Genomic DNA, 12,154 nt, shown 5'->3' with positions numbered 1-12,154 from the left:
TGGTTTTTTGGTGGCTGGAAAGGAAGACAAGGTGTATCTATTCAAGAAGGCATTATATGGTTTGAAGCAGGCTCCAAGAGCCTGGTACAGCAGCATGGATGAATATTTTGAGCAATCTTGGATTTGTGAAAAGTGTTAATGAGAAAACTTTATACATAAAGCAAGTGGAGGAAGAATCAATCATCATCTCCCTGTATGTTGATGATCTAATAGTAATCAGCAACGGTGAAGCTTTAATTGACAGAGTAAAAGCTGAAATGATGTTGGCATTTGAGATGACAGATTTAGGAGAAATGAAGTATTTTCTTGGAATGGAAGTGGATCAATCACAAGAAGGCATTTTTATCTATCAAAGGAGGTATGCTAAGAAGATTTTGAAGAAATTCAGCATGGAGAATTGCAAACCAGTTAGTACTACACTGATTTAAAACTTGAAGCTGGTAAAAGATGATGGAATCAAGATAACTGATGAGAAAATTCTTAGAAGCCTGGTTGGATGTCTATTGTACCTAACAATCACAAGACCAGACATCACCTTTGCTACAAATCTGTTTTCCAGATTCAGGTAAGAACCAATTGACTTACATTTTCAAGTTGCAAAAAGGGTCCTGAGATACATTAGAGGGAATGCAAAAGTGGGGATCTGGTTTAGGAAGTCAAAAACCTGGTTTTAATTGGTTTTACTGATAGTGACTGGACCGGTTCAGCTGATGATATGAAAAGCACCTCTGGCTATGTATTTTATCTGGGATCAAATGTCATTTGCTGGAACTCAATAAAGCAAAAAATCGTGGCTCAATCAACAACAGAGGCAAAGTATGTGGTTGCATCAAAGCCACTAACCAAGTTATCTGGCTGAGAAAAATGTTGGAGGATCTTAACTATAAAGAAAGTATTGCAACTGTCATTTATTGTGACAACTAATTAGCAGTTGCAATGGTTAAAAACCCAGTGTTTCATGGAAGAACCAAGCATATAAAGATCAAATATCATTCAATAAGAGAAGCACAAGAAAATGATGAAGTGAAGTTAATGCATTACAATACTGAAAAATCAATATGTTGACATTCTTACCAAGTCTTTATCCAAATGGAGGTTTGGAACACTAAGAATGTCTTGGTATTTCCAGCAAAAGTGTCAAGGAGGAGTATTGATATTAGTTTGTCACTTTTGCTGAAACAATTTGTAGTATCTTTATGTATTAAATTTAAGTCCATGTAATGTTTATTTTGGTGATTAAAATGTCTATCAAAGTATGGTCTTAGGCTGTCCACAGTATGGTAGTGGTTGGCAGGAAGTTGTTGACCAAAAGCATGGTTAACCTTTTGTGTAGCAGTTGGTTATGGATGAATTGATGTAACTCATTTTCCTTTTTAGAATTAATCTTTTCTTCCTCTTTGTGTTACAATTCCTTCAATATTGAAGGCTCTCTCTTTATTCTCATTTATTCAACCGAAATTTATACAAGTGCTGCAGTACAATTAGAACAAATTAAGGAATGATTGCAAAGGTTAAGAAACTAAATAATAAGGATTTTACAACCTGCTTCAATTCTCTTGGAATGATTTGATCATATGGAGATTGATCGATTCTTTTCTTTATTTGCTGAGATTTTCGAGATCAATTTTCTTTAGTGGATGGCTTAATCGATTCTTGTCTAAGATACCAGATTGTTAGCTTCATTGTCAATATTACGGATACCCTTACAATCTTTCTTTTCCTTAATATTTGATACTTGCCTTTCATCAATAATTACTTATTCTTTAATGCTACATGTCATGCATTTTTCCACACCTCTAAACACTCCACAATTTTAACTTTCCAGCTTCCCTCCTCTAAACACTCCACAATTTTAATGTAGAAAATTATTCTTCATCCTTTAGGTTCTCTCATTTTTTTCATACTTCCCTTCCTTTCTGGCGAAGAATGTGAGAACCCCGATAGCAGCATTTCGTTTTCTACTTAATAATGACCTCTTGAAGGATTTGCAACCGAGGCATTAAGAGTGGAGTGTGAGTACTTCTGGAAAAATTTCATCTTCCCAAATGACGATGATGGATTGAGTTCACACCTTCAACATTGCGAGAGTTCAACGGTCTACCATACTAACATCAAATAGAGTCATTCAGCTTAACTCCATTATTTGTCAAAATTGGAAAATAGTAGAAATAAATGATGACACAATGTTTATAGATTTTGCATGAACACAATATTAACTAACATATCAACTACCACACTACTATTTCCATTGTCAAGCTAACTATGCCCAGACCAGAGTATTGTGATTAAAACATTATAAGTTCAATAACATAATGACGATAAAATAAAGACCATTAAAGCCTCTTTTGGCAAATAAGCTCCTATCCAATAAGTATCAGGATCAATAAAGAGTGCGGATAAAAGATGAGTAAAATATTAGATTTATACTATACTTACAAAGGAAGTTGACAAAGTTGGATGACAAAATTACATCCACATCAATCATTTCAAAAAAAGATTCTTAAATCATTTGAAATCAATGGTCTGAATTTTGCCAACACACTTTATAACCCAACTTTCTACAAGTAACTTCATTCCAAATGTTATAAGCATCACCATCCTTATTAGATTATTAGGTTTAGGGTCCACAATTGCCTTATCTTTGTCCAACACATTTTTATGGGCCCTAAATGCTTATAAGATAGCACCTTGGTGGTCAAACATACATTAAATAACTTGATATACAAGTTCAGTAACCATTAAACATTCTTATCCTTGACCAGATATGATAAGTAAAATCAAAATTGATGAAATATAAACAAATATTTATGCATAATACTTAATTACAACAATCTTAATTAGAAAATAAAGAATAATGAAGGATATAAGACATGAATGGTTTTAGTCACAAATTCAGTGTGAGTGGGTCAAAATCAAGATTGGTAAATGTCATCAATGTTAACTTTGAATAAAAATATTTTTCAAAGTAACAATAAAATGACTCCCAATTATGTCAAACGTTAAAAAGTAAGTACAAATAATGACAATATAATGCGTCATAAATGGGACAGAGAAGCAAATTTAGAAACTATAGTAAGTTGGCAGTAATTAATAAGGTTCTACCAGATAAGTTCCACATTTTCCAGAAAATATAACTCGAAAAATGAGTGTTTACACATTAAATATGCTTACTATTACAACGTTGTATAATAAAATGGTTTGACTTTGTAGAGTTCTTCCCTCCTAGAAATAAAATTCTATGGCGATGTAATAAATTCATCATGCTAAATAAGAAAGTATATAGTAAGTGCAATAACGAAAGCATTCATTGATTTCATAAATATCACTAAACCTATGGTCTTGTAAGTGGTCTACACGAATTGGGACACATAATATTTGAACTTTAACCATTCATTCACATACAAATCTAATAATGCTATAAGGTTTTCTTTATACGTTACAAAATAAATTCAACTTTTTAATATTGGTGGAAAAATAACTTAGTCACAAAATAGTACAAATTGTTACCAAAACACCTATAATATACCTGTCTGTGCATTCTTACTCATTCTGCTCTTGTGTCTCACTCTTCAATAGTCATCTCTTCATCCAATTCGAACATCATGTTCGACTTAGGAGGGTTTTGGCCAAATGCTGGTGGAAACACTTCATTAAATTCTTACCATGTGCAGCGTGAGGTTCATGTGTTGCTAGTGGATCATGATTTTGATTGTCTGATTTCAACAGCAAAAATGTTAGAGCTATGCTCATACAGAGGTAGACAAATCAAAAATTAATTTGTCATTTCATAAAACAGAAAGATCAAGAGTAAATTTTCAAAGTCTTCTTAATTTTCTCTTTTGATTTAATTTCATTGCATAAATAGGGTTTAAATGATTTAAAGTGGCCATATTTTAAGACAATAAAGCATCCAAGAGATTTTACTTCTTTTGTTGAGACTTCATTCTTCTTTATTTTGAATTACATCTGTAGTTTTTTCAGGTTTTTTGCACACTTATTTGGAAAAAATGTTGGTTGTAGATTTCATGTTTATATCGAGACATGATTTCTCTGAACTTTTGTTCTATCCATCATTTTTTTTTTGTCTTATTCTTCTATATTAATAATTAAAAGGTATTCGGTTTTCATTCTTGTTCTTTTAGCCAAGTAACTTGTCTTTACTTATATGTTGCAAGTTTTCGTAGTCTTATTATTTTCCTTGTCAATAATTAGTCTTCCGAAATGAATTTGTCTCAGTTACATGTGTTGAACTTGCTTCGACTGCTTTAAAAATGCTTTCAAGTGAAAAATCAAATTTCAATCTTGTCATGGCAAATATAAACTCTCCCGACATGCACGGATATAAGCTTCTACAACAAGCAGTCAACATGGACATTCCAGTGATTTGTAAGTATTTCTAGATCCTTATTAATTTCATCGCCTATTTCTTTTCCTTGCTCCAAATAAAAATGAATATTCTCTACAAGAATTTAAATTTTCTAGTCAATCTTCTCAGTTCATATATTTATTTTCCTTGCAAATATTGTTTTTAACTCAGTGCTATCAGTTGAGGACAATGAATTCCTTGCAACGGGAGCTCTAGAACATGGAGCTTTGCTCTATATCAAGAAACCAGTTACATTGGACATCTTGAAATACCTTTGGCAGCATGTGGAGAGAGAGAAAATGAGCAATTATAAAGAAAAGGAAAGGCTAATGGGAATTACTCAAGCAAATAATAACATGGGAGGGATCGAATTTAGAGGAGAAGTTGAGGAAGAAAACAACGTTGTTGGAAGCAACAACATGAAGGACAACAAATATAAAGGAAAGAGGAAAATACTAGGACGAAAGGGTTCAGTCGAGAATGAAGAATATGAACCGGAACATCAAATAATCGATAATAAGGTTAGGAAAAGAGTATGCACGAGAAGAGTATGTACTGAGTGGACTCGAGAACTTCATGGAAAATTTATGGACGCTGTGGCGCAGCTTGGTGATGGAAGTAAGCTTTTTGTTCCTTTAATTATTGCATTTTATCATTTTTATTTTATACCAATAAATTTATTGACACTATAGTCTCTTGTGTGTTTCCAAAAAATATATAGTCTCGTGTGTCACAAGATATATGTACATGTTTTGTGTTTAAAATTATAGGGTGTTTCCCTAAAGAGATCTTGAAGCGAATGAATGTGACTGGCCTAACAAGAATGCAAGTAGCAAGCCATCTTCAGGTTCGTTTTCTACGCGTGCTTGGTATGATGGACGTGATTACTGAAGAAAGGCTCGTGCATTTTCATTATTTGTCTGGTTGAATCCCGTTTACCAGTTCAATTATCTCAGAATTTCTTATTTATTTTCTGTACTTTTTTTTTTCTTTTCATGGAGAAATGCCGGAATGACAATTGGCGACCTCCTGAAGAGCGAAAATATCAACAAAACTTTGTTCCTACAGCATCTTCAGACGCTGATTCTTCGGCCCAAATTAAGCTCAGAAGATTCGGATCAATGCCCGGTCAAAAAAATAATAGTTTGCTATTTCAGGAGCATCCCAAAGCCAGTGAAGGTTCTAAAATCCATTTTGAAAAGGACATTCCCAATGATGATGGACATGAAACTATAACTATGGCACCAATCATGAATTCCCATCAGCAATATCATGAGTCTGGTCCAAGCAATGTCAGAACTGGCTCAAATCCTTCATCAAACCCTAGATATCCATCCGATGGTTTCTTTAATTTTCTAGAGATGGACTACTTTATTCATAATTATTCTAGCGTGCAACAAGGATCTGGCATGGACATGAATCAAAGAACTTCGCCTGAAGCAATTCATGATCCTGACCAAGTTTCCCCTGATCGGCAGGTACGTACAAAGCTCGTAATTCCTTGTAAGAACATTCCGATATTTGGTTTTGATTAATTTACTTTGTACTGATTGACTCGTACTGCAGAATTCAGCAATGCAAAACGCGGATAGCGGGGGCCACTGGAGTTCAGAGACATCAATCTTTGCAAGCAACTCATCAGAAACTGGAGGCCAAGAAACCTAAATAACTTCAGAGTCTAGGAATTTTGAATAAAATGTGCACATGCAGAGACATTTTGCACCTAGTACTCTATCAAACTTGCTAAGTTTTTTTATTTTCTCTTCTTTTTAGGTACAAGAACATTAAAATATATAAGACCTATGCTGCAATAATTTGATTTGCCATTCTGTCTAACACTGCGACTAACTCCAAGCTTTTTTCCAGGTTTCAATCTAGTCATTTGTTAATTTGCAATTAAACAGGAAAGGTACAGATGTTGACACGATATCTGTTAGGGATACGCCCCTGATTCCGTTGACAAGCTATTGCAATCCAAGAACAAATATAAATCTAAAGAAATAATTTCCTTACTATAAATTATATTAGAAGATTTACTGTTACGCATAAAATTCATTGATTTGAGTAATCTCCAAAAGAAAACAGTAGTTGGAAGGCAACCCTTTATTTTCAAAGCCATGCATTTCAAGAATAGGGCATAAAATTCAACAGTATCGTACTTTAGAATGGAATCCGAGTACATCTGCTAGAAAGCGACTTTTCACTTTGCTTTATTTCTAGAAAATATAATATTAATATATTTTACATTCCCCTCAAATAAACATATTAAATATTCTATCTCAAAATTCAAACTAATAAATTTAGATTTACCTAATATATGTCACTGTTATATTCCTACATTTGAGATTGTTTTGAAGGTTCGAACAGTCAATTAAGAATGCAAATCAAAGTAGCAAAAGTAAAGAACACTAATATTTAACAATGAAGAGAAACCTCCTGAAGAACTCTTCACAATGATAAATAATTCCAAGTAAACCTTGTCAAACAGATCCACTAGAAAAAATTTAACTTATAGTTAATTCAGACACAACTATACCTTAGTATTCTTTGACCATCCAACCTGTAAATCACTGAAAAACTCTTTGATTGTGTCTCTTGCAATTTTCCTCCATGTGGATCACTAAAAACAAACTCGTTTTTCTCCAATTGAAACTCCAATCACCTTTCCCAAATTTCAGAACTTTGAAAGCTATTTTGTAAAGAATTTTGTTTTCGGTGTTTTGATGTTTTGTACGTTTAGTGTTTTGATCGTGTGTTTCTCTCAAGAGAATTATTAAATTGTTGTTTGATCTTCTATAGGAGGTTCTCTTGAATGAAAAGAGGCTTAACACATCTTTGGGACTGACTATGATTTTGATATTTATAATATGAAGTTTGTTTAGGATTGTAAAATAGGCTGAAAATTGCAACTAGGGTTGGGCTGAATAACCCGTCTGCTCGAGCAGAGTTCTCGCAAACAGCGAACAGTAGGTAGATCGCTCGAGCGCTCTAATCGCAAACCTCAAGTAGAGGACTCTCTGCTAAAATTGCTCGAGTACTTTCCTCGCAGACTTTGAGCTTTTTTTCGACTACTTAGTCTTCTTGAGATTACTTTGACTCATTCCAAAGACAATCCCAACCACCAACAACCTGACTCTAATTACAACTTAATTACTTATTATTTTGGACACGAAACTTGTCAATACACTTTAGACCTAACATTTTGATCTTGTTTGATCTCTTATTCTTGAACACAAAATGCAATCTTTAAACGATAATTGCCTCTCTAGTCTTTTTAGAGTACTAAAGGGATTTGCCAACAAATAGTTTGTAAGATTAAATAAGCATTTATAGAAGAAACACTAAAGCACAAGTGATTCTTCCAAGCTTGATAGAAACTTTTAAAGAATTTAAATTTTGTTTAAGAATTGGAGTTACTCAAAGATTATATAGAATGGTGATTCTTGTGTTTAGAAACGAAAATTTATCACTTATTTGTAGTTTTCCACCATATACTACGAAGAGGTTCCAATCATGGGCGGAGCCATTCAAGGTCCAGTGAGGGCAAATGCCCGCACTGGACCTTTGGCATAAGCCCAAAATCAATCTAATTTTTATTTTTTTTTAATTTAGGTTTTTCATTTATTTATAGTCCAGTCCATATACTAATTTGCCCAAACCCCAAGTGTACGATGACATTTTCTGACTCTTTCCCCACGACAAGAAATTAAAAAATTTCTTTTAATCTACTCTCGTTTTGAATTTTTTTTTCATCTCTTTTCTAAAACCCATATTTTCTTGGGCCCTCAAATTTGCAACAAAAACTTTCTTGATCATGTGAGTTTTCTGTGTAATATTGGAGATTTTTCTATTTAATATTAGGTATTTTGATTATGTGAATGTTGAATTTTGGTAATATTTGTGATGGATTCTTGAAATCTTGATTTCTGTCAATTAGCTAAACAATTAGTGATGATTTTCTAGTGTCTACCAATTTATAAAAATTAGTAGTTGTTTTCTTATCAATTAGTATATAATTTTCACTTGTGATTTATTTTAGTGTCAAGCGCCAATGAAGAGATTCTTTAAAAGGAAATATTTCGTAGAAAATATTGATGAAGAGATATCGAATAAAATTGATTTTGATGTTGCACAACTCGCTACAAATCCTAAAATAAGGAAGAAGATGATTATTTTATTAGTGTTGTCACTATGTCATTTTTAGCATTGTCATAATATCATCAAATTCATAACCGAAAAATTCAACCTTGATTAAATTTTGCCCGCACTGGACAAAATTTCTGGCTCCGCCCCTGGCTCCAATCATTCTTGAAAAGTTGAGAACTTTTCTCGAAAAGATACCAGAAAAACAAATTATGAAACCAGCATGTTTCACTAACCATGTGCACGTAGTTTACTGGTGTTGGCTTCTATTAAACTAGAAGTATGTGCATGGCCATAAAGTCCATGCATGCGCATGGGATAATTGTCTAGCCCGCTTGCCCACGTGTTAATTTCAATCGATGTTCAATTCTCTATTTGTCCAATTCTTCTACTATGATGTTGCAAAATTATGACAGTCCTTTCACTTGTTCAAAACTGTATAAATTCAAACTAGCAACACTTATACATAAGGTTTAGATATCATTCAATTTGAATTTAGCCATAGTGTAATTCCATAAAGTATCATGGAAATTTTAGGTAGCACGATAGTTTTGAACCAATTATTCATTGTGATGTTAATGTTGAAAATAAACACAAGTGTTATACGTTTCACAAGTTCCTCAAACTTGCTTAGTACTATTATGGCTTTGCATTTAGCCCTCGTTTGGCCCCCATTAATTTTTACATTACATTTTATTTTTTCTCTCCTATTTCAACCACACAATTTTTCATAAAATAATATTACATGTAAATTTAAAACTTTTTTTTTCAACAATTCATTTAAAAAAAAAACACTATTTCACCCATTTTCATTTCCACAAAATAGGGGCCAAACGAGGGCTTATCCTATTCATTGTACTTTCGAGAGAGAAACTCTAACTGTTTATTGAGACGGCACCACCTCGAAATTCACATAAATGACATTCTTTGAGTATCTTTGTTACTTTTAAAGATACTTATAATCCGTACTAAATTTCACTAAAAGTTTTATAAACTCAACATTCCAATTGTAACAACCAGTACTATTTATCAAGGATAGTGTTTTAAAATATAGTGCTGAAACTATCTACTTACCTAATGACTTATTTTTACACTTAGATATACTTATTTTAGTGTAGGTATGTAGGATTTCTATCATTGGTGGATCTGTAATCAAGTAGTTTTAACCCCTCCTTTTTTATGTTGATCATGCTGATATTGTTGTTGTCTAGTCGATGGATCAACTAAGTTTTCACTCAATTTCACATATGTCAGATATATTACTCCACCCTTAATAAATTTTCTCATATAGTTATTTTTAGACTTATATGTCTAGACTTTTTGTTATATGCTTCGGTATATACTCGTATTAAGGTGACTTGACTATTACATAAAATAGATACTGTAGAAATATCATTTGCAATCTAAGGAATTTCACAAAGAAGATTCCGAAGCTATTCAGCTTCTTTTCCTATTTCGGCCAATGCTACAATCTCAGACTCCATTGTTGAGTATGTAATGCATGTTTGTTTTTTAGAACTTCAAGAAATTTCACACTTCCAAGAGTAAACATCCTACCTAGAGTAGATTTGTTTTCTCTTGCACTAAATATCCAACTAACATTAGTATATCCTTCTAGAATTGCTGGGAACTTTGAATATCGTTGTTCAAGATTTTTAATTTTTCTAAGTGATCAAGAACTCCCTCAATGGCCTTCCAATGTCTTGAACTTAAATTACTAGTAAACTTACTTAGTTTCCTAACAATAAACACAATATCAGGTCTTGTACATTGTACCGTGTACATAAGACTTCCAATTACACTTACATATTCGATTTGTGATATTGCTCTTCCATCGTTCTTTACTAATTTGATTTTTGGATTCAACAAGGTATTCACCTCTTTAATATTAAAATGTTTGAACTTATTTATCACATTCTCAATATAATGTAAGCTTAATGGCTAATCATAACTTTCCTTTTATCTCTGATACTTAGGATAGTATCCACTTTTTCAAGATCCTTCATTTTGACCTTGGAAGATAGAAAATTCTTTATTTCTTTAATTCATTTCATGTTATTACCAATAATTAACATATCATCAACATAGAGACATAAATATAAAAATATCATTGTGCACTTCAGTACACAAACATTTGTCAACGAAGTTATGAACAAAATCATATGACATAATAATAAAATCAAATTTCTCATGCCATTTTTAGGTTCTTGTTTCAACTCATATAAGAACTTAACTAATTTACATACTTTGTATTCATTTCCTGGTAGAACAAATCCTTCTGATTGTTCCATATAGATCTTCTCATCGAGATTCCGATTTAGAAATATCATTTTGTCATCCATATGGTGAACATGCAAATCAAATATAAATGCTGATGCAAATAAACCTTTATCGAGATTATTCTAGCAACATGTACATATGTCAAATAGTCAATTCTTTCTTTTTCTTTTTTTGATATCCTTTAGCTACTAATCTAACTTTATAGGTGTAGTGAATACCATCGAAACTATATTTTCGTCTAAACACCTATTTGCATCCAATAATTTTAATCCTTGTGATAAATCGACAAGTTTCTGAGTCTTATTAGATATAATAGAATTCATCTCATCGTTTATTGTATCTTTCCAAAAAATACAATTCCTAGAAGACATTGGTACTTCATAAATTTTAGGATCACTTTCAATTTGAAGCAGAAAAGGAATATCATTCCTTATCTCCCTTGACCAAATATAGAGAAATAAGTGGGAGTCTATTTCATACAATTCTAAACTCTTTTATTTTCTTACTCTTTTTCTTCTTCAAGGTTCACTTTGATTGTTGGACATCCTTAGAAGATTTTTCTACTTGTGATCCTCTAGAAACGGGAATGTCTTCTTTAGTTTCTTTAGGTTTTAGAGAATCTATTATTGGCAATACATTCTCAAAGAACTTCACATTCCTTGATTTTATTATTACATTGATTTCAGCATTTTGTTCACTAAATATAATGCCATTTGGTTAACAAAATATGATGAATTCAATTAAAAATTATTTTCCACTTCTATCACTTTTGAGAGATTTTATTTTTCTACCTATTTGATTCTCATCTTCAAGCTTATGTACTTTTAAACACATTAAAGCCTTCATTTTTATGTTTTAGCAAATATACATAAGTGTATCTAGAACAATTATCAATAAATATAATAAAATGTTTATTGCCTCCTCTAGTGAACGTTCCATTTAATTCACAAATGACAGCACAAGGTCAAATAATTGAGATGTTTTTTCTACACTACAAAATAACTTTTTAACCATTTTTAATTTAATACAAGTTTCACATCTATCAAACTCATTAAATTCATATTATAGTAATCCTCATTTAATCATTCTTTTCATAGCACTAATGCTTATATTTGCTTATCTACCATGTCATAATATAAACGAATAAATTATATAAGCAAAAATTGCTCTGAACAATATATAACTTGAACATTCAATACTAGAGTAGCTTTTGCCAATAAAATACCCATTTTAGGTTAATACAAGTTTTCTTGACTCAAATATAGATATAATCCTAGATTTTCCCAATAAAAACCCCACTTGTTAAGTTTCTATTGACATTTGGTACATGAAGCACATTGGTTAAAATTATCTTCTCTTTTGAAG

At 32.0% G+C, this 12,154-nt stretch overlaps 1 protein-coding gene across 1 annotated transcript; it reads left to right on the top strand.

Moving 5' to 3' along the window:
- Positions 1-4,307: 4,307 nt before the first annotated feature.
- Positions 4,308-6,031, top strand: LOC111380866 (two-component response regulator ARR14-like). The gene is made up of 5 exons (XM_023004529.1): positions 4,308-4,386; positions 4,538-4,984; positions 5,137-5,213; positions 5,368-5,844; positions 5,933-6,031. The coding sequence occupies exons 1-5, from the start codon at positions 4,308-4,310 to the stop codon at positions 6,029-6,031; spliced, it is 1,179 nt and encodes a 392-aa protein (XP_022860297.1).
- The last annotated feature ends 6,123 nt before the right edge of the window (positions 6,032-12,154 follow it).

Source organism: Olea europaea, unplaced genomic scaffold (genome assembly GCF_002742605.1).
Source record: "Olea europaea var. sylvestris unplaced genomic scaffold, O_europaea_v1 scaffold2219, whole genome shotgun sequence".
In the NCBI taxonomy this organism is placed as follows: Eukaryota; Viridiplantae; Streptophyta; class Magnoliopsida; order Lamiales; family Oleaceae; genus Olea; species Olea europaea.
The sequence above is the reverse complement of the archived record's forward strand: the minus strand, read 5'-3'. Positions and strand labels throughout refer to the sequence as shown.

Bases quoted from the DNA above. Each gene is read 5' to 3' on its own strand.
- LOC111380866 (XM_023004529.1), top strand. From the start codon at position 4,308: ATGGCAAATATAAACTCTCCCGACATGCACGGATATAAGCTTCTACAA. The intron at 4,985-5,136 runs GTAAGCTTTTTG...TTAAAATTATAG, and splicing joins GGCGCAGCTTGGTGATGGAA to GGTGTTTCCCTAAAGAGATC. The intron at 5,845-5,932 runs GTACGTACAAAG...CTCGTACTGCAG, and splicing joins AAGTTTCCCCTGATCGGCAG to AATTCAGCAATGCAAAACGC.